Source organism: Mugil cephalus, chromosome 2 (genome assembly GCF_022458985.1).
Source record: "Mugil cephalus isolate CIBA_MC_2020 chromosome 2, CIBA_Mcephalus_1.1, whole genome shotgun sequence".
In the NCBI taxonomy this organism is placed as follows: Eukaryota; Metazoa; Chordata; class Actinopteri; order Mugiliformes; family Mugilidae; genus Mugil; species Mugil cephalus.
In genome coordinates this window covers 5,002,871-5,024,955 of record NC_061771.1, presented here as the reverse complement: position 1 = coordinate 5,024,955, position 22,085 = coordinate 5,002,871, and the positions used below count along the sequence as shown (strand labels likewise).

At 39.9% G+C, this 22,085-nt stretch overlaps 3 protein-coding genes and 1 non-coding gene across 7 annotated transcripts; 1 reads left to right on the top strand and 3 right to left on the bottom strand.

The window, feature by feature from the left end:
- The first annotated feature begins 4,675 nt into the window (after nt 1-4,675).
- LOC125004406 (trace amine-associated receptor 13c-like) lies at nt 4,676-5,752 on the top strand. Its single transcript, XM_047578974.1, has one exon. It carries the CDS (start codon nt 4,760-4,762, stop codon nt 5,750-5,752), a length of 993 nt encoding a protein of 330 aa, XP_047434930.1. The 5' UTR covers nt 4,676-4,759.
- A 666-nt stretch (nt 5,753-6,418) lies between these two features.
- nsmce1 (NSE1 homolog, SMC5-SMC6 complex component) lies at nt 6,419-11,088 on the bottom strand. Of its 3 annotated transcripts, none has more exons than XM_047578731.1 (9): nt 10,921-11,088; nt 10,106-10,275; nt 9,242-9,363; nt 8,595-8,716; nt 8,391-8,468; nt 8,034-8,180; nt 7,266-7,382; nt 6,750-6,876; nt 6,419-6,574 (listed from the first exon to the last, which is right to left on the bottom strand). In XM_047578731.1, exons 3-9 carry the CDS (start codon nt 9,357-9,359, stop codon nt 6,540-6,542), a joined length of 744 nt encoding a protein of 247 aa, XP_047434687.1. In that variant the 5' UTR covers nt 9,360-9,363; nt 10,106-10,275; nt 10,921-11,088; the 3' UTR covers nt 6,419-6,539. The 3 variants fall into 3 exon arrangements, with proteins under 3 accessions (XP_047434687.1, XP_047434684.1, XP_047434683.1); XM_047578728.1 differs by having other exon boundaries at nt 10,206-10,275; XM_047578727.1 differs by lacking the exon at nt 10,106-10,275 and having other exon boundaries at nt 10,921-11,077.
- A 930-nt stretch (nt 11,089-12,018) lies between these two features.
- vps37a (VPS37A subunit of ESCRT-I) lies at nt 12,019-20,604 on the bottom strand. 2 transcript variants are annotated; one of them, XM_047579308.1, is made up of 13 exons: nt 20,424-20,604; nt 20,141-20,293; nt 18,390-18,464; nt 16,484-16,601; nt 15,789-15,892; nt 15,363-15,585; nt 15,051-15,121; nt 14,784-14,911; nt 14,632-14,690; nt 14,442-14,510; nt 13,864-14,007; nt 13,672-13,760; nt 12,019-13,508 (listed from the first exon to the last, which is right to left on the bottom strand). In XM_047579308.1, the coding sequence occupies exons 2-12, from the start codon at nt 20,248-20,250 to the stop codon at nt 13,680-13,682; spliced, it is 1,182 nt and encodes a 393-aa protein (XP_047435264.1). In that variant the 5' UTR covers nt 20,251-20,293; nt 20,424-20,604; the 3' UTR covers nt 12,019-13,508; nt 13,672-13,679. The 2 variants fall into 2 exon arrangements, with proteins under 2 accessions (XP_047435264.1, XP_047435265.1); XM_047579309.1 differs by having other exon boundaries at nt 15,363-15,582.
- A 645-nt stretch (nt 20,605-21,249) lies between these two features.
- LOC125004820 lies at nt 21,250-21,468 on the bottom strand. Its single transcript, XR_007112396.1, has one exon. It is a non-coding gene; the product is annotated as a small nucleolar RNA U3 (small nucleolar RNA).
- Between the last annotated feature and the right edge of the window lie 617 nt (nt 21,469-22,085).

Here is a 22,085-nt window from a genome sequence, read left to right as displayed (position 1 = left end):
CTGTCAGCCCCACTTTAAAAATGTGTATTTCATTTATAAATCTGCATTAATTATTTATTTTGTATTTCAAACCAACTGTATTTATTGCACTGTTAACTCTTTCGGGATTGAAAGGTTTTCACATTTTGTAGATTTATTATACGTCATCCTAATTAAGATCCAAATAGGACTTTATGATCATTTAGTATATGTGAAAAATCCAAGCAGCACTGATGTAAATTAATACATTATGTTTAGAAGTCTAAAATCCTTTCATAGAAAGTACCAATTAAAATGAATATATCTGCAAGTATAGTCCCCGAAAGCATCACAAATATTTGCCATCAAACTGGAAAATTGATTTGATGTTTGAAGACCAACGAGAACTACAAAATCAACAGTTATTCCTCTAAAAACGAAAATGAAATAAAATAAGATCAAATCTGATCAAACTGTATATTATAAATACACAGAAATTATAGCATCACAAACCTCACAGATCCAACTCATTAAAACTGTGTTACATTTAGAAATTAATTTAACAAGTACGTCCCTCTTTTTATCATGATGAGTCATTTAATCTGGCCTTGCTCTCTAGGAACAGCTCTATTTCTCTCTGCCAGCTCAGTTCTTCTGTAAGGAACACAGATATGAAAAGGAAACATTATTTCTCTCCCATTTCCTTCTCGCTTCTTTGGTGGAGGGTCCTTTGTGCCCACTCCCATCAGACAGTATAGCAGCAGTTTGGACAGCACACAGCTCTGTTCTCACTGAGCCCATACTGTACTTTATTTTCTATCGTCATTTTATCTACAACTTTTGTCACTTTGTTCTTGTCTGTTTTCTCTATCCTATTTAATGTCTTTTTGCTGCCTGCTCTCTCTGTCCTATTCAATTTGTCTTTGGTCACTAGTCCCTAGTTTTCTTGACAAGTGCTGGTGTAACATTTGAATTTCCCTAATGGGGATCAATAAAGGCTTATCTTATCTTATCTTATCTTATCTTATCTTATCTTATCTTATCTTATCTTATCTTATCTTATCTTATCTTATCTTATCTTATCTTATCTTATTTAGCTTTTTGGCACATAACTATGTACTGTGTGTTATATACTTCTATTATAAAACACATGACAGTAATAAGAAGGTTCAATTAGTCACTGTACAACTAACACATTAACATGTTTATTCTACAATAACAGAGCCAGAGTTTCAGTATACACTGTATACTGTATACACACTCACATTCATATGTATAAATCACTGCAAAAACTAATCCAAATTATTAAAGTTCTTATTTTATTTTATTTTTTTAAATTGAAGTAATAAAATATAATTCTCTATTTAATGTAGCTTGTTGAATTGCACTCGACGTCTGTTGTATAGTTTGTCATTCTCCTACTACTCAGAGTCGTAAACAGGACAGGTCACAGCAAAATATCCATAAAGGTAATATGGCTTTAGGCGGTGAGAAAAAAAAACAACAACATATCAACAGCAAAAAAATAAAGAAAAAAATATGTAAAAATGCACAAGAAAAAAAAACTTTACCCACTTTACATCATAGACATGTTGAAATGAGAAGGAGCAGTAAGTCCTCTAGCTAGCTAGCTAAGTAGGTCAGTACCAGATGCCTTACCAACAGGGCCATCTAGTGTCTGATTAGTCACATAAGCACTTGAGCAGAAGAATTTTTGTCAGAGCACTTTTAGTTTACAAGCAGGAACAAAGTTTCATAGTGTGATGTGTTATGTCACTCACAACCTAGTCCAGTCATGCTACTGAGTCACACACTAGACATGTGAGTACAACGTGTCTCACCCGTCCTCATCACTGGAGACTGAAAGGGTTCACAACCTTGAACCAGGGTAACAGTGGCGTAAACTGCTAATGTACTGACACGTATAGACATAATGTGTCCTATACAGACAGTTTAAAGATAAAAATAAATAAATCTTAAATCTAAGCAGAGAAATAAATGCTGTGAGGAACTGTTAGAATAAATGTACTGTAATGATTTAATGTGTTCTTTAAATGACGGAAACACATGAGCTCTGCATTCATATCCATCTAAACAACCTGTGAATGCACTTCACTGGTTAAGGGTAATTCAGTAATTAATGCAGATCCACCAATCTAGTGGTGTAAAAGTTGTTTTATGACCACATAAGCTCATCAAGGTCATCAGGACCTCAGGTAGCTCATTTGTTTCATACAGAAAAACAAAGTTGTTGACTGGGCTGTGCACCAGGGGGACACGTTTACACCTTTTGATAATGTCTGATAACACATTAGAGCACAAGGGACCTCCGGTTGAAGGCGTTAATAAACACGCTTTAACAACAACACATGATGCAACCATATTCCACACAACTGTATCAGAAGGAAACTCAGAGAAAATGTCTGTCGTTTCACATCTTGGTACTTTGGTGTTGAATTGACCCAGTGTTATCTGAAGAAAGATTTCAGACAGAAACAAACTGAAAGGAAGTTACAAAGAACCAACTAGACCCTGGATCTGTCTTTTTAGGTTTAGACTGTGTAACGTTTTTTGTTTTTTTTTAGAGAGAGAGGCATGCTGATCAGAGGAAACCGTTTTGTACATCGATCCAGCCTTTTCACGGGATGACAGGTGGTACAGATAATAGTAAATGGGGTTCTACGTTCTACAGGAGCACTAAAGGGATAGGTCTGAATGATTAATATGGACAAAAGAAATTGGGATTGTCCCACCATTTTTGCTCTGAAGAGGCTGAGATGGTCGTTACCCAGTCAACAGTTTGACATGCCCTATTCAAGGGTACTGAAGACATAAAAACCAAACACACCAAACAGCCTTGGAGGATTTCCTAGAGGTGCTTTTCCTTCATTCTGTTGTCCAACTGATTCCAATCCTGAAAAAAACACTGCAGGTGACTACCTCATGATGGTCACTGAGAGAATGCCAGGGATGTGCCAACCTATCAACAAAGCAAAAGGAGGCTACTATGAAGAATCTGAAATATAAAACATATTCACCTCACTTGTAGGACTCTCTTTTGGTTCACTATATAGCTCCATATGTTGTCCTTTGTAATATTGCAGTATTAATCTGTCCTGTAAATAATAATGCCATGGATATGTGCTAGTGCAGGTGCAGCAGCTACCTGTAGTTATTCTAAAAGAAGCTGTGTCATTTGGCCCACTCGGGAGTAAATGTGAGGGGTACGAAACAATGCGGCTGAGAAACTCTTCCTGCAGTTGTAGTCTGAGTCTTAATTACAGTCCGGCTGAACCTCTTCACCTGTAGCTGATCTCCAAGAGGTATGAGGCAGGATCACTCTGTCATCCAGGAGGGCTGTGAACTTGCCAGAGGAAAACTGTGTGTATTACCTGTAGTGATGACATTGGAGGTCCCGTGCCTGGCTGACAGAGAGGCCCTGACCACCTGGGTTGTGACTGACCCCATATCAACCACTCCTGGCCTCTGCAGTGGCTGTAGATGTGATAATGGTTTCCTGTATTCCTTATCAACGTGACAGTCCATGCAGCCTTCTCTGGCTGTATGTCCAGGTCTATGCCTGGTGACCACATGCTCTTCTCTGAACCTGCAGAGTCCTCAGGACGAGCAGACAGACTAAAAAGCAGACTTTCTGGATGACTTCCGGATCTGAAAGCAGCAGACACAAGTCTGGGGCGAGTTAAATGAACAAACAACAGCTAGTGTTAGACTTTGATAAAGCCATTTGTTTGGCGCCTATCCCCTTGTAGATGAATCCACTTCAGTTGTTTGGCCTTGTTTCTTGTCCTAAGAAGGAAGACGTGGTTCAGAGATAGCGACTCGTCCTCTGACAACAAAATCAGACCCCCTTCTTTTGGTACGACATTAGTCAATTAGAGTATTGCACTTAAATTCTGTATCTGATTTCCTATCGGCCTGCTTTTGGTCTGAAGCGTTTAACAGTTTCTGTCCTCTAAAACTTCAGCATATATGAAACAGTGATTTGGTGCTGAGAAAGCTTCTTGCTTAGAAGAACAATCTGAATATGTTAAGCTCTAATGCCCTTTCCCCGCTATCCTGACGTCACTTAGAGACGTAATAGAGATGTTCTGCTGGAAAATTGAGATTGATGAGATCAAATCCACCTGTTTGCCATTTGAATGCTGCATCACACGAAGGAAACTGATCTTTTATTCAAAGGCTGTAAGATGGTCAATGCCACATGTAGCTCGAATTTGATTCGGAGAATCTGAATGATTTGCTTTAATTTGAGCCATTTGATTATTTGCACTGTAGCTTCACACGTTTGGATCCCGCTTTATAACAAATCACACAGCAGTTGGTGTGAATTGAAGAGCAACCCTACTAAAACTATTTAAGGGACAGTCCGCGTGGAACAGTTAGAAGGGTCTGTTAGCTGAGCTTTGTCCTTTTTCTGGTTCTGGTTTAAAAACGTGTCAGTGCTCCCGGTAAATCATTTGACAGGATGGTCAGGTGTAGAGAATTACACACTTCACAGAACACACAAAACCCACATCTTACATCATCCAAAATGGTGATGTAAGGGAGGATGGAAAAATGGAGAGGAGGGAGGGTTGAGGAAGGGGAGAGATGTAAAAAAACAAAAAAAAACTAGGAGTGCACAGAGATAGACGGGATGCAGCAGGGAGTTAATTATGCTCAGCAGAGGACAGCCAATTGAGGAGGGACAGGGATTTCCATCAGAGACAAATGAGCTGTGCAGTGTGTTGGTCAGAACAGAGAACTCCTTCACCCAGCAGGTCAACGTCTCCTCTGCATCATGACGACCCTGGACAGAGCTGAACTCTGCTACCCTGAGCTCCTGAACTCATCATGCAGGGGTCCAACGCGTCCCCGCTCTGACGCCGTCCTCCTCTACACGCTGCTCTCCTCCATCTCTGTGCTCACTGTAGCTCTCAACCTGCTGGTCATCATCTCCATCTCCCACTTCAAACAGCTCCACACCCCCACCAACGTCCTCCTCCTCTCCCTGGCCGTCTCCGACCTCCTGGTGGGGCTGCTGGTGATGCCGGTGGAGACGGTGCGTTTCATAGAAGCCTGCTGGCTGCTGGGCGACCTCATGTGCGCTCTGTCTTACATTATTGGCTTCACGCTCACCTCGGCCTCTGTGGGGAACATGGTGCTCATATCCATAGATCGCTACGTAGCTATTTGTCATCCTCTGCAGTACGCCAACACGATCACTCACAGCAGAGCCGAGGTGTCTGTGAGTCTGTGCTGGGCCTGTTCACTCCTCTACAACGGTCTAATATTAAAGGACCATCTCAGGCAGCCAGACCGATACAACTCCTGCTACGGGGAGTGCTTGGTGGTGATTAACTACGTCTCCGGAGCCGTCGACCTTGTGTTCACTTTCATCGGCCCGTGCTCGGTCATCCTCGTTCTGTACTCGAGAGTGTTCGTGGTGGCCGTGTCTCAGGCTCGTGCCGTGCAGTCTCACGTTACAGCCGTTGCCGCCGGCACAGTCACAATCACGGCAAAGAAATCGGAGAGAAAGGCAGCCAGGACTCTGGGTATTGTGATCCTGGTGTTTTTGTTGAGTTTCTGTCCATATTACTATCCTTCTCTTGCGGGACAGGACACCTCCAACAGTGCTTCGTCTTGGGCCATCGTGTCCTGGCTGCTGTATTTTAATTCTTGTCTGAACCCGCTCATATATGCTTTTTTCTATCCATGGTTTAGAAAAGCCATCTGGTTCATTGTCACTCTGAAGATACAGCATCAGGGCTCCTCTCAGGCAAATATACTCTGAAGTCACTATGCATATTGGAAGAGAAATATGTTTCAGTCATAGTGTAAGAAATTGAAACCACTGGTGGCTCGAATTAGTGGCTAGTTGTTTGCCTTAAAATGGACCTGCAACTAAACTACAAAGTGGTTTAATTGATGGTTTTATCTGGTGAGAAAATGAAGACAAGCTGGTTTTCTTCATCTCATTCCAGATTTGCGGTAACATTACAGATTTACATTTTTTCTTTTGTTTTAATTTTTTCTGGTCCTTTAAATCACTTTCTAATCTATATAACATCTTATACGACTGATTACACAGCAACATAAAAACAGCAATATCATAAAACATTAGTTGAATCATGCATTTCTTCCTTTGAGCAGACCCGTCTTTCTGCATTACCTCAACATTTTAACGTTGCTTTGGCATGAAATTGTTCAGAAGAACTGATGTCCAAAACTACCCTCATCATTATTAGGAAAGAGAATGAATCACTGTGTGACAAACTGTTACAATAACGGACATTTGATTTCTCCAGAATTTAACAGACACTGTATTTATAGTCTCATACAGAAACAGAACGAAGAGGAACGCGCTGACATGATGTTGAAAAAGACACACACAAATGTGAAAAATTAAAATGTGTGAATAGAAATAATATAAAGACATTAATGAAATAACCGACTTCAGTTTTGAAAAAGTGACGATAAAATGTTTTATTAACAACTTGGTTTATAAAAAACGGCTTAAAAATATACAACAATTAAAATACACTTTGAGTGAACAGTGAGCACAGCTGATACTGGACTCTTCATCTCCTGGACTGTGAATGGGGCCGTTTGACTTCTGCAGGAAAAACAACAAAGAACACAATGATTGTACATGAGCTGTTTCCCTTTGGTTCCTCGCTTGCAAATCACATATACTGGATATGAACTGAATCAAAGAATAGGAATCACATTTATAACGGTAGAGAACATTTAAGGCTGTTTTTGCGTGTCACGCATCAATGGATAATTACCAGGGATTTCATGAGGCCAAAAGTCATCACAAGCTGGACACCGTGGCTCCACTCTTCCTTTGAAATATCTGGCCACACACTGGTTGTGTATTTTTATACCACATGAAGGATTCTCACAAATTTGGCACTGAAATTACAAAAAAAAATTAAAATAAATAAAAATTCAGATCAGATGAAAGTGTCACCATAGCTACATTTGTCAAGCAATAACACAGTTACACATGTGCCTTACATTTAACCTTAACTGCATCTGTGTCTAAAGCAGAAATATTTTAAATGTGATTATTTAAAATTTTTTACACACTATGTTACTACCAGAGCAAGTCTAGGTTTACTTTCAGTGCTCACATGTTTACAAACTGCCCCGAACAAAGGATTTCAATTTTTATAAAATGTGATATTTATATTTATATTAATATTAATGTTAAATGTTGATATACAGAAGTTTGCATTCGCATATTACATATTGCATGATATTAGAAGGTTTCTGTAAGATAGAAAAAAGGAGACATTTACCTGGAAAGCGATGTTGTGACAGATGTGGCAGACTTTGACCTGGTCTTGATACATTGCGCGAATATATGGCTCCATCTCTACAATGCATCTGGTGGATAAGGTGTATTCACCTCGTTTCTAAGTCGATAAACAGCATTTAGTTACACACTAAATAAATCAACAAATTGGGGTAAAAAATAAGACATTGATACAGAATGTGAGGTGCTCCGGTTCCATTCGGTTAGTAGACTTCAGACTGTAAATGTAGAAATATTACTGTGTACACTTGTCAAGTCTTTAAAGCTGCAATCACGACTGCCTTGTTTTTTTGCTGTTTATATTTCATGTATTTGTGTTTCTACACTAATGTGGGGCAGGGGCACACCATAGTGTTGTTAAAAACCACCAGGTGTTAAGGCCGGCACATCAACTCGCCTGCGCCTGGGCCAGAAAGTTGCACTCGAACACACCGCAAAGACTATAGCTAACAAGCAGGCTGGCTTTATGTTCTGTGCATGTGGGAAAAGAAATTTATACCTTCTCTTGATACCAGCAGGTGGCAGTAGTCCTTATATATATTAAAAAGTGGAAGGCTTCTTATTGCGTGGGAGGCTATGAAGAGCTAAACAAGTCATATTGAGCAGACCTCTCCAGAATCACACTGATCAGCTGGTCTACTCAAAAATACTTTTGTGCATTTGAGTGTTCAGATTCTTAGAACAGAATTGAGATTTGAGATTAAGATTGATATCGGCATTTACTGATGCTGTTGGAGACACTGCGTTTTACCTCATTAAGCCATTTGGCTTGCACCAGCCGCTTCAACAGATGCTCCGTCTCGCTCTTTTTTAGTTTTTTGGTGGTCATGGTGTCAGTGCTGTTCAGAATATCAGTGGAGGAGGCCTTGCCATTCTCAGAGCCCACAATCAAGTCCATCTGAAACAGAGCAGGTCCGACTTAAGCAGTAGTTTTAGTAGTTACACTGGTTTGTTTCACCGTGCATTTTATGCAGAGTTGTTTCAGGGTTTCATTTCTGTTAAAGCAAAACATTTAAATAGACAAGCAACTTTTGTGTAAAGTTGTCTGACAGATGTGTCTACAGTGTGCGGCTTCGCAGGTTTTCTTTCTGTGCATAACTTAACTGACCGTTTTCCTGAACAGCTCCAGTTCATTTTCAGCAAAGTCTGACGACATCCTGGTGACATCAGTTTCAGCCATGTTCACCTGGACACATTAAAGTGAAACTGTCATTAATATTACAATGACCCCCCCCAACCAAACACAAACAAAGCAAAATAAACATATAATAGCTCCAGAAACAGACCTGAGCCTAGAGTTAAAGCCACTAACCAAAGCATAGTACTGTTGACCATTGTCTTCAGACATCCCTTTTCTAATCTGCATGAACATTGGCTGCAGCTTGGAGTTGATGGAATCGATAAAATCGTCGAGTCTGTCATGGGAATATTGTGCTGCAAAAAAGACAAAAACAATATTTGTTAGTCTCAACAAAAGATCAGTGCCACTAATAGTCTTTCTGAGTGAAACACATCCCTGTAACAAGGACATCCAAATTTGTACAGCAGTTTAGTGTGAAATGGACAGTGTTATATGTGTCAGTAAGATAAAGACAGTGAAACACTTTCATTGATCGCACATTTTGTTTTCCTTTCATCCCAGAGCTTTTTAAATTCTTCACAGTGGGTCTTCAAAATAAGGACATTTTAATATTTCAAGATCATTTCCAGGCCAAGAGCACACCTTTTCTCGGCGTTAAAGTCAGGTGGTGAGTAATTTACATAAATTCACAGGATAAAAGGAAGCACTGCAGTTCATCTGAACTGAAATAACCTGAAATAAAACAAAACGATGCTGCTCTCTTCATTCGGGGTTCTACACAGACCTTGACCCCTGACTCAAAAAAATCTATTAAAATTCTGTTTATTCTGGATTAACGATCAACCAAAAAATGTGACTGTGCAACACCAATGACTCACTGTTGTGTACTTCACAGCAGTGCTGATAGAGTGTGTGCGCCCTCTGCTCATCAATGATGCCATTGGCCATCACGGTTTGTAGAAACCTCCGGTGGCTGTCTCCCAGCTGCCGTGACATGTCTCTGGAAACACAGAGTCATGGCTGTTACACAGTCTCCTCTTAACAAGGCATGGAGCAATGATTCTCAACAGATATCACTCCTAAAGTTATACTGTTGTAACATGTACAGGACAACAAACTTCGAGTAAGAGGTTTCAGACAAAAGATGGCTAAAAATAATGATGATGACTGATGTTAATCTTTCCTGTCATTTTTACAATGAAACTTGGTCAACGATTCCATTTGTTTAATGAAGATTAATGAATTAAATCATTTCTCATATTTGTCAATCTGTCGTCATCTGCCGCAGAGTATTGTTAAAGCAACTGCAGCTTTGGACAGAGAAACTGGACAAGCAAGAGGTTCCTGAAGACATTTTACGTCTTATCCGATAGACTAATGTGTACACTCATTTCTTTAGGCTGTTTTTGAGGTTGTTTGGCTCATTGTTGAAAACAGCAATAGCTTAGTTGCAGTCAAATGATACGGTGCTTTCACCAGGAAAAGGGCTTTCCAGCTTGGTCCACTTCGTTGGCAGATATCTGTAAAAATATATCTCCGACTGCTTTTCAAATCTGTTGGTACAGTCAATCGCACAACAGCTCTTCTCCATTTATTTTGTATTTAGTTTTACAGTTTAGATGTGTTAAAGCCTGTGATTCAAACTAATGCAGCTAATCTCCATGCTCATCTGTCACTGACATTTTGCCACTCAGTGGCCGTAACCACGGAGACTTCCTCTTGCGGTGGTGTCACATGCATACCCTTGGTAAGGAGTCGTAGCCTACAGCACAGCTGCAGTGTAGATCTGACGTAGAACCATAAACCAGGCTAACACAGCTTAACACTTCAACTCTGGTGAACCTGCCCTCTCAGTAGGTTTAAAACCCTGTCGCTCTCACTGGTCTGTTTAGAGGAGGTGAAGAGCCTGGGACTGGGGAAAAACATCAACAACATCTAAGAACCTGAAGAATGTCCTGCTCTATTTCAATTCATTCAATCATTTGTGAAAAAGTAAAGAAAAAAAAAAAGCAATACCGGACTTAAGTACTACTGCATTACTGCACTTTATTCATGCAGCCGCTTTAATATATTGTTAATTCATGTATACGAGCTACCACCTTTAAATTTACTGTTTATATTTTATTTTTCTCAGTTATACATTGATACCTAGATGTATATATATATATTTTTGTGCTGTGTGAAATTATTACTGTTTCTACTGCAGTCATTTTTCTTGCTACTAGCTGCAGGTACAATAGTACTTTTACTGTGCATTGTAACTGCATGTGGCGAATAAAATAATCGCATCTAAATCCTCCAAAACTACCACAAACAACTCATTCTAGGCCTCATGCTGGGAGGATTTGTTGCAGCAGAGTGTTATTTGTTATAAACTGAACATAGCTTGAGGTTGTTTTTTGATGACCATGGCAGCACAATCCAGACCACTGATGTGTGAGTTGACACTGGCCTGTGTGGTTTAAGGTACAACAATGACAGAGAGGGTGTCTCTCTACTACGTTACTTTTGTCATTAGACGTTGCAGACGTTAACTAACCGAGAGCCGTTTACTAACCTGCGACACCGTGGAGATCTGACCAGTTAACCGGTTAAAAAACTGTCCAGTTCAGCAGAAGTTGTCACTGAAATAATTCGAATTCCCCCCGAGTTTAGCTAAAACAACTTCCTCAGTCCTGCTGCCTGAACTCACCGCCTTCCGTGTTTAGTGAAGTGTGTTGTCCGAACGAGTCGGTTCTTTGACTCGGCTCCTTCCGGCTCCTTTCCACTAACGAGCGGCTTGGTTTTGTTTTGGTTTTATACAAAAATACAACCATAAAGGGAATGGTGTCTTGGACACTAAATAATTGAATAGCAACACACACACAGGTTAAACATTGGTAAATTTGAGTGAATACTAAAAGCCATAAATGGTGAGAAGAGCCAAATGAGTCGATTCGCTACAAATTGAGCTGAAATCCCATCGCTAGCTTTCCTGTTCGTCCTGCTTGTAGAGTCCCAGCAGTTGGAGTAAGTTGCGTTTCTGCCCCCTGCTGTTGTGGAAGATTAAGCACAGAACAACACGCAGTAGAAAGACCAACCAAAGCCACACTTTGATATTTATGACAGTCATTTATCCCAAAGAAAACAATTTTTCTTGATCCACCTTCAGTTGTGGAATCACAGTAATAAACATCTGTCTCTGGCTCATTAAACTGGCTGCTCTGAGTTAAGCGTCTGGCCCTACTGTTTGAGAGGAAATGGTTCAAATTATTCTGCCAACTAGGGATTTGATTATTTGGACTTGGGAACAAATATTTTGCAGCAGGACAAGATTAACAAGTCAACCAGTAGTGTTTACATTGGGACAAATGTACATGATCCTGATAATATAACTGAATCTTGTGTCCAGTCAGACACAGATTAAAACAAGGTATACATGACTGTAACGCATCCATGTCCTCTTCCAAGTGTTGAGTGTTCTGTGGGATGTAAACATTGTGCTGGTGTGAAACAGTGTTACATGGGTCAGTATGAATTGCTGCTTATCAGTGTTTATGTTTGGCTGGTGTGCCTTTTAACTTCTAGTGAATTATTGTGTGCAGCGTTGTACGAGGCTCATGTACTGAATTAATTGTACACAAATAGTAATTCTTGAAAAAAAGCACAGACATGATTTATTCTAAATGCTTTATTACTCTAACAAATTAAATAAGAACATATAATACAAGGTGTCTGAGTCTTTGATTATAATATAGCCTATTATTAACATTATTTAAATACAGTATCCAATGTCATCGGGTTTTACTGCAGCGTTTAAGCTAATATTCCTCACCATTATCCTATATCCTCTGAGGCTTGTCATCTGAAGTTCAAAAAGGTGTCAGAAAACAATCCAGCTATAGTCACTGTGAATTTCAGGGCGAAGTGGTGATCAGTATGTTTGCATCCACTCAAATAATTCAGTGTACTAGTCCGACCATTCAGACAATTTAGATTATTAGAGTTTACATCGTTAGTTTACCTGGTTAGTGTCTGTAATAATATGTGCTAACGTGCGGGAAACATCTGACCAGTGAAAACATTGAATTAGACAACATGTAAGAGGTGCCATTGGTGTTTTCAGTGCTAATAAAAAATTATATATAAAGAAGGAAAGCAACCGCTAACTCTGTTAGCGTCTTGTTTACAAAGAGATCTTCAACAAGCAGGATTTATATACAGTACTCTAAAGATGCCTGACTGTAATGTACGGAGGATTAATTATTACACGGTTATGAGAAGGTTGTGAGAGTACTGCCAACTGAATTATAAATGTTTATGCAAACACACTGATCAGAATCAACCATTTCCCACGAATCAACGCACAGTTTAAATTTCAACAGCCCAAGTTAAAGGTCTCATGATAACACTGCCCTGTCCTTGCTTCTTCTTTGTTGGGAAATTCCAGATTAATTACAGTTAACTACTAGAGAAGTGAAGTGCTCATTAATTACTGTGACATTTTCAGTGGTAAGATTTGTCTAAATCTTTTCAATGTAAACAGGAAAATTCACTTAGTAATGTTTGCACCGTATCTCTGTCGAGTAGGAAAAGGGTCTTTGTGTGAAGCATGAAGCAAGGACTGGACAGTGAGCTCAGGATGGATAGTACAGACACTGACATTAGCATTTCACAACAATCTGATTGTGATATTAACTTGCTCACTGCATGGAAAAATTAAGACTGGGACTCAAGTACTAAGCAATTTGTACTGTCTTCCAAATGCGTTCACATCAGCAAACACTCTGATCAAGTGCAGGTGTTGCTCCTCAGCTATTCCAAGAAAGAAACACAACCCTGTCATCACTGTGAAGCCAAAACTGCACAAACAGAATGTGCAACAAAACCTTCCACAATGTGATCAACTTAGAAATGTTACTGGAACTTCCTTATTGTCACAGTTTTGGCTTCCTGTGGTGACGCAGTTTCTCCATCTTTCCCTCACACGATCGAACGGCAGCAGTTTGTTTTTTTAATATCACGTCTGAACTCAAAAGGCTTTTTGATTTTAGCCCCCTCTCTTCCTATTTCTCCAAAGTGCCCATCGTTGACTGTGTGTGCTTTTCGGCCCCTGTAGTCTTTTTTATTTTTAGTTGGCAGCAGCTGGCTGAGAGAACACCAAACCTGTGGAACAAAGGTACGATGTGAGGAGCAGAAAGCACAGATGAGATTTAATACGATTTTAATACGATTTCCTAGATTTAAACAGAGAAAAGTAAAACCGTAAACAGCAACCATGAGCTCTGCTTGTTGTGAAACTCAGCTGAGAACCACCTGTGTGTCCTACCTTGTATTCTAGTGGCTGGTAGAAAACTGTCCATGTGTGTTAATGGACTGTTGCAACTTCTCTTCTTTGGCCCGTCTGCTGTGGCAAAGCTGCAGAATAACAACAACCACTTTAATCTTCTAATTACATCATGTACTTCTGATAACGTTCACACTCAGTACTGTCCATATAAGTACTGTACTTTACTCTCACCGTTCTCTTCTCCATGAAGTTGGACAGGAATTCGTCGATGTCTGTGCGTCCCTCCAGAAAGTTTTCAGCTGTCTCCTCAGACTCCTCCTCTGCCTGATGAGCTGCAACTTTTAACCGAGCCTGTAGAGTGCTTAAACTGCAACTCTGGTGAAACACAAAAGAAGTAAAAGTGAAGTATTAAGAGACAATACCAGTACTGGTTCCTTTAATTAGTATATTCCATAGTCACGTTTGGCTTCAGTTAAAAGGGCAACAACTACATGATACATACACTAACCCCCCCTTAGTTATGCTGCTATAGGCCTAAGCTGCTGGGAGATGATATACTAAGCACATGTCCTCTATTCTCTTCCCACTCACACTGAGCTCCTATCCTCTAGTTTTTTTTATCTTATTAATTGTCTCTTACTACTCATGTATTTGTGTGCTAGACAGTTAATAGCCGTGTCCCTCTCTCCATCTCCCTTCCCCTGCTGTAACAAACAGATCAATATAAGACAAGCTTCAATCTAAATCCATGCTTCTGCTTTAAACCTCTCTATCAATGGAACCACAACATCACGAGCGTGGCCACTTACCTCACTGAGTTCATGCTGTCTCTGCATCTTTGTCTCAAAGGCCAACTTCATCTGAGTCAGCTGTTCATACTGTCAGCACAAAAACGAAACAAAACAAAAAATGCACATCATGAGCAGCAAGACAATGGCATGAATGCATTCGCTGCGCATGAGTGTGCATGAAAGGACGAGGTGCGATGAAAGAACTGACCTTGTAGAGCATCTCTTGTCTTTTTCCTTCGAGCTGCGGCTCCATCTGAAGATTTTTCTCTGTAAATGACAACAGAATGATGTTCAGGTCCTTTTAGGGTTCAAGTTTAAAGAGTCGCTGTATTTTCCGTTTGGAACAGGAGAGGAACTTACTAGCCATGTCTACTATATTGGTGACCAGCTCTTCTTTATCGCTGGTGATCTGTTTGAGTTGTGGCAAGCTCACAAAGAACTCCAGTAACACATCCTCATTTTCAGACATCTCTGACAACTTTGTCAGACTGGGGAGGGAAGAATCAAGGGGTGGACACGCAGGTACATAAGACAGGGAAAGAGAACAAGAAAATACACAATCAGCCAGTTTTTCCTACACACATTATAACTTCTTTAAACATTTGACAGTTTCCCAAAATACTTTACTTCAAGTCACAGAGTTCAGGGAAAGACTCTGGAATCTCAGGCATCTTGTACATGTGTCCGTTCAGTCCAGCCTGAAAGAGAGAGAGAGAGAGAGATGTGCTTGAATCAAACAGATCAAGGAAAAAATATCTGCACTGAAAGCAAGCAGTACTCCTTCAGTGTGTTCATAACAGAAAACACGGGATGTCAGGTGCCTTCGGGTTAAGTCAAATAATAGCAAAACAATGTTAGTTACAAAACCAGATGGGTACATTAGCCATCCATCCATCCATCCATCCATCCATCCATCCATCCATCCATCCATCTGCGTACCTGTGAGTCTCCAGTAGGTACAGGTAATGGCAGGTCAGATATCAGTCCATACGGGGCAGGAGCTCGAGGGGGCCCATGGGCACCATCCACCCCTGAGTGCGGCATGGGAACTGGAGCCGGACCCGAACCAGTAGGCGGTGTCTGACTGGGACCCACGTGGCGAGGACCATAGTGGTAAGCCTGATTTGGGTAAGGAGCCATGCCTGATGGCTTGTACATACTGCTGGGTTATTGGGGGAGGAAATAAAAACATGTCTGTATGAATGAATGAATGAATGAATGTCATTGCACAGTTTTAATAGCTAGTAGCCACATGTGCCACAAACTAAAGCATGTAGTAAAATATATTTAATCAAGACATGAACAGAGACAAAGTGCTTTGAAGCGAGAGCCTTATATTTTCAATAAATGCAAGAGGACACGTACTATGAAAAGCCAGCAGAGCCAGAGGACATCAAGGCAGGAGGACTCTTCCAGAACTCATCCAGCAGACTCTGAACGACCTTACCCAGGTCAGAGTGCATCCCAAACTACACACAGAAAATAAACAAACAAAAAACTTAACACTTACTGGAATATGATACTAATGGCTCACTCAAAGCATGAGAATGATTTTTTGAAAGAACTCAGATAAACATGAATACTATAATTATTATAGCTATTCAATGATCAGATTCCTAGACTCCCAATCTCCATTTTGGGCTGGAAATAGAAACACAGGAGACGAATAACACGTCCAAAATGTATCGAAATGAAACATTATAACAGATCATAGAACTGATTTGTTTTCCTGGACAAGCAGAGTATTTAGACGATGCAGACCGAGCACAGGCTCTGTTCTGAGACAGCACAAGGCTTTTGACTGTTCACATGTCTCAGTCTTGCACTTACTGTTCTGCTTGGGAACCCCCCTCACTGTGCCTTATTTATTTCACTTTCGGTTACAGTCAGATGTGGGATTTCACAGTATTTCCTTACAGCTTGCTCTTACCAGAATGCTGATTTATGGAGCTTACTTGAAACTCAGGCATAGCATAAGGCGCAGCCATCTATCTAGCCAACAAAATGGCCGAAGGTTTACTTTTTTGGTTTCATAGCACAGACCTGAGACAACTACTTACATTAGTGATGAGGGGGCTTGTGATGATGGTGCCATTATTGCTGTCGACTAAATGATGACCAACAGGCGGGTAGACACTAACCACCGGCTTCTCCTGAGGGAACTGAGGAGGCAGCAGACTGGAAGAAAGAAAAAAAAAAAAACATCATCATCTTGTGATATACAGCGGGTAAATTAAGTACTGAACACATCTCAATATTTCATAGTAAACATATTTCTAAAGGTGCTATTGACATGAAATTTTCAACAGGTGTTGGTAACAACCCAAGTAATCCATACATAGAAAGAAACCAAAACAAATGAAGTTATGTGTAATTATGTAAAATAACAGAGGGAAAAAGTATTGAACACCCACAGAAAAGGAGGTGGAGAAAGGCATGGAAAACCAAGACACCATCTGAAATCTATCAGTGATCAGAAAACCATCCTGCTCCTTGTCAATGCAAATGAATATCAGCTGGTTCAGTCCAAACTGATGTCCTATAAAAAGGTGTGTCATTACCAAGGCGTCACACATGGAACATCTCATGATGGGTAAAAGCAAAGAATTCTCTCAAGACATTTGCAACGTATTGTTTCATTCTGATGGATTGGTTACAGAAGGATTTCTAAACTTCTGTAGGGGCCATAATCCAGAAGTGGAAAGAACATTATTTAGATAAACTGGCCACGACCAGGAGCTCCTCGCAAGATTTCTGACAGAGTGAAAAGAATTATCTTTTTAAGAATTGTCTAAGAGCCAAGGACCACTTATGGAGAGCTTCAAAAAGACCTGGAATTAGCAGGTACAATTGTTTCAAAGAAAACAATAAGCAATGCACTGAAAGGCCAGGGCCTGTCTGCACACTCGCCACACAAGACTCCATTTCTGAAGGAAAAGCATGTTGAAGCTCGTTTAAAGTTTGCTGAACAACATTTGGACAAGCCTGTATATATAATACTGGGAGAACATAGTCTGGTCAGATGAGAGAAAAGTTTAACTCTTTGGACGCCATAACACACAACATGTTTGGAGGACAACATGAACTGCACATCACCCCAAAAACAGCATAGTGACAGAATGATGAAGATGAAATGAGGAGAGCCAAGGAAACTCTCAACTGGCTTCAGAGAAATAAAGTAAAGCTGCTAGAACGGCCCAGCCAATCACCTGACTTGAAGACTGTTTGTGTGGAAGAGTGGGTCAAAATCACACCTGAGTGATGCATGAGACTAGTTTCTCCATACAGGAGGCGTCTTGAAGCTTCATTACCAACAAAGGCTTTTCTACAAAGTGCTAAACAAATGTCAGTAAGCATGTTCAGTACTTTTTCCCTGTTATTTTACATTATGACACTTAACTTTTTAGAAATATGTTTACTATTATATGATTGTGATGTGTTCAACACTTATTTTACCCGCTGTAAACATTGCATCAGTGTTTTCAGAGTTTCCCAGAGACAGCGTCAAGGAAAAGAAATCAGATACATGGTTACAGAGTTTATGGTGTTGGATGATCAGCCCACAGCTTCCCTTGTGGTAGAGAACAAAGGTTTTCTGGAGCCAAGCTATCTTCTCTACACTACACTGACAGTCCTATTTATGCTTTCAAGCCACAGAAAGAACTCTATCCACACCTGTGACCAGGCAGTGACTGATGGACTGTGACATAATCACTGGTCAAGTTGATGACACTGATCATCTTGTTAGGCTACTTCGGGCTAGATGACCAGGTTAGAGGTTAGAGGATCTCATAAACTGCAGCTCATTTTGAGGTGTTTCCACTTGGTAGACGCTATCAAAAAGCATTGAACAGGCAAAAGCCCAGAAGAGCATAACATTGTGCTGAGATTACGAATGATGTTCACTTCACAGGTTGGTGGATTTAATGCTGTGGCTGACTGATACACGTACAAAGATGTACTCACATGTTAACACTAATGGTGGAGTTGTTGACTGTGAATGGTATTCTGTATTCCACATCCTTCTGGATTTCTGCAAGGCTGTGAAGAAAAAGGAAAACAGAATTGTTATTAAACTGTCTTAATGTTAATATTTATGGAATATATCACACTGCAGATGTTTAGGAAAATTCAGCCAGCTTTGAGAGACAGATGAATCCTCATCGAATAACTCTACTTAGACTTAAACTTCTTAGACAAGACACTATAACAAAGTGTCATAACTAATGTACTTCAGTCTCGTGTGGTTCACAGATTTATGAAGAATATTTAATGTTATGAAGCAGAAAATTTTCAGGTATCGGTAAAGAATAACCTGTTCATGGTGAAGTGGAAGTTTATAGCCAATTAAGTTGGTTTCATAAAACATGTTGTTTTACTGTACAATGAATACATGTAATTGTTGCTCCTTAAAGCTATTTTTTGTAATTTGTTTATATTTACTCACAGCTGCATTACACTAAATAGCATATACTGATTGGAAACTATATTAATGTTATGGCACAAAGGCATTTATGTTCTTATATCGGACATAAAAATATGAGCGTCAAAAAGGTTACTCATTACTATTGTTACTATTGTTTTCTTTATGTTGGAATGTGCACCAGTGCTGGTAAGAAGGGACTTTAATGTTCACCGCCCTAATGGTGAACATTAACCCCATTTATATAAGTTCAGAAGTTTTGACAGTAAAAAAATGCTTAGTCCAATAAATAGCTTTTTCTTGCAAAGATGAGAACTGCGTGCAAAGGAAATTTTAAATGTTTATGAAGATTAGCAGTCATCAAAACCATGGCACATACAAAACTCACTATTGTTTCCTTAAAGACCACACAAGTAGTTTCTTTAGTTCTTGTGAGTTTATTTGGATGCGTCGGGAAACATCTTCAAGAACACTCAAAAAAAATTGTTTTAGCTTTTTTCCCCTTTCCAACTAATTCAACTTCCTCAGCAACGTCACAGTGTGAGTAGCATTCACCACATCACATTAGCCCCTGATATCACATGAGTTGCTCTTGAAACGCAAGATTCCTTCGCAAAAAGCGATTAATCCTATTTCTTTTGTCACACTCAGCATATTTTCTATCAGGAGGGAAGTGTTGGGATTTAATGTATCTGCCTAACAGTGGGACAGTTTGTTTGTGTGCGGTTCATGTCTACATGACTACAAAAACAAAGTGTCACTGAGGATACAGAGCCACTCGGTAAACAAATGCTAATGCTTTAATCTCCACATCCGAGTACGGGGCTCATCCTGATATTACACGCGTGACAAACATGCTGAAACGATCACAAGACGTGGCCTGCCAGCTACGACCTGAGTAATCAGCCCTAAAAATAGACGCTGTGACTGTCACTGGATGACACAGGCGAGCTACAGCTAGCCAGTTAGCCACGGGGACAGGTTAGCAAACATTAGCCGGTCAAAGCCCACACCGGGGTCACATAAAACCACGAGGCAACATCTTGACATTTTACCAGCAGACAAATCAACCACAACAGATTCAATGCTAGTCGTTAGCATAGCGTTCTTCTGACTGTACCGAGTCACTTGGGCAGTAGTTACGCTGGGTAAACAAAATACAGTGTAAACGGAACCAGTCTGTTCTGAAATTAACCTAGGTAAAGGTGCTAATAGTGACAGTTTTGTCCACGTTAACCAGGAGATGGACACCCCCCGGTCGGGTTCTTGGCTGACGGGGGTGCCGTTTTATTACCTGGGGTGAGCGGCTTTGAGCGACTCGATCTGCCGCTGTCTTTGTTGCTGCAGGCTGTTCAGAGGAGCGATAGGTCCAGAGCCTTTGGACAAGGGGAAGAGCCAGTTCATTCTCTCCTGGCGAAACCACTTGGTGACAGAAGACAGAGGTCGACTACAGACGAGGGAGAAATGGAAGAGAAAGTGAGAATAAGCAGAGCCCACGGTGTGGAGTGGAGCTGTGTGGTGCTAACCGCCGTTAGCTGGTTGACTAATGTCTCATTTGTTGTCCACACGAGTCTTACTTTCTCTTTATGTGACACAGTCGGCTGGCATATCCTTATGAGTCGGCATGAAAGTCTGTTTCCTTTTATACCAAAACTTGTACTTGTGCCCCTGTCCTTAATACTACCGAAGCGACAGATGATAGCTAAACGAGGAAAACAACCTAGCTAAAAACAGCCTGAGCAACTTATTTGCGTATTACGTCACGTTATGCTACGTAAAGCGACACTTCCTGTTTTCATTTTTTTTTCCAAATAACACGAGTGGTTTTCTCCATAGCCATAGCTTTTCAAACTAACAGCAAATCTATTGTGTTAAATCGTTTAATAATTTACTTATCTAAATAAATAAATAAATGAATTTTATATAGATAATAAAATCTATCTATAGCTCTTTCAACATAAACTGAAGAGGGATTAAGAGCAGGACTGTTGTGTCAGAATGCATTTTCGGAAAACAAGAAAATATTTTACCAGTTAGTCAAAAAATTTAAGGCAATTGTACTATCATGTTAAGGATTTAATTTTAATTCAATTTATCTATTACCAGTGTATATAAATGGCAAGTCAGAGTATATAAGATGCATGAAAAACATTTTGGATAGACAGGTGTTATCTTATCAAACTTGGATAGTGATGTGAAACAAGTGCCCTACATAGCTAAAAGATAAACAGAGAACAACTGATGAAGTAAAATTAATTTTAATTACTGTATGAGTGTTTCTACATGTACATATGAGGTGGCAGTTCTTGATGTTGTTATGCATTTATTTGTATGAAGCACCTTGGATTGCACTTTTTGTAAGACACATACTGTAAAGTTTGATTTACTTCTGAATGTGAATTAACCACTCTGAACATATTCCCTTCATCTCTGCTTCATTAAGAAGCAAAGAACAATCATCAATGACAGAGAACATATAATAATATCAATCATTATTCTCTATCAGCTTCATGCTCAGAAAGAAATATCACAACTCATCATCGTGGTTAGCGAGACCATACACTTTAGAAGCACATTTCTCAAGTCAGAAACTATAGAAATGATCCCTGAAAGTATAGTCTTAGGTTGAGTCAGCGCTCAAACTGCATCTCATTCACAGCAGTATTATTCTCAGTCAGGGTTCATGGTGCAGACCCTACAATGTTCAGTCACTGTCAATAGTTTCACTCATTTATTTTCAGTAGTAAACGTTGCCGCATTTCATTTCATTCATCCCCTTTGTCATCTGCATACTTATTGCACGAGTATATTACCTTGAGTATCCATAAAATAAACAGTCAAATTATGATTGAATTCAGTATAGACGCTGCTCCTGTTGATCCACACGGAGGCTATAAACAGTCATTGTGACGAGAAGCATTATTCACACAAGAAACAATAAATCTAGTAGTTTGACCGATTAGACACCAATTGAATTACAACATTGAAACAAACCCTAGACAGAGGTTTCACCATTTGACTTCTCAGAAAAACAACAGATTAGACAAACTATTTTGTTAACTGGCTTAATGTTGTGGTTTCTATCACTTAATAAAAGTTACTGTACATTGCCGTGTCTCCTGATGACACAGGGTTTATTGATGCCCTTTTGAACTGTATTTTAAATATCCAGTCAGCTGCAGAAAACTTCCTGCAGCTCAATCAGGACAAAACAGAGGTTTTAGTCATTGGTCCTGAAT

Bases quoted from the DNA above. Each gene is read 5' to 3' on its own strand.
- vps37a (XM_047579308.1), bottom strand. From the start codon at position 20,250: ATGAACTGGCTCTTCCCCTTGTCCAAAGGCTCTGGACCTATCGCTCCT. The intron at 15,586-15,788 runs GTACGTGTCCTC...CCAATAACCCAG, and splicing joins GGCTCTGCTGGCTTTTCATA to CAGTATGTACAAGCCATCAG. The intron at 14,511-14,631 runs GTCAGTTCTTTC...TTGTGCTGACAG, and splicing joins GACAAGAGATGCTCTACAAG to TATGAACAGCTGACTCAGAT.
- LOC125004406 (XM_047578974.1), top strand. From the start codon at position 4,760: ATGACGACCCTGGACAGAGCTGAACTCTGCTACCCTGAGCTCCTGAAC.
- nsmce1 (XM_047578731.1), bottom strand. From the start codon at position 9,359: ATGTCACGGCAGCTGGGAGACAGCCACCGGAGGTTTCTACAAACCGTG. The intron at 7,383-8,033 runs GTAAAACGCAGT...TTATCGACTTAG, and splicing joins AAGCCAAATGGCTTAATGAG to AAACGAGGTGAATACACCTT. The intron at 6,877-7,265 runs GTAAATGTCTCC...TTGTAATTTCAG, and splicing joins GTCACAACATCGCTTTCCAG to TGCCAAATTTGTGAGAATCC.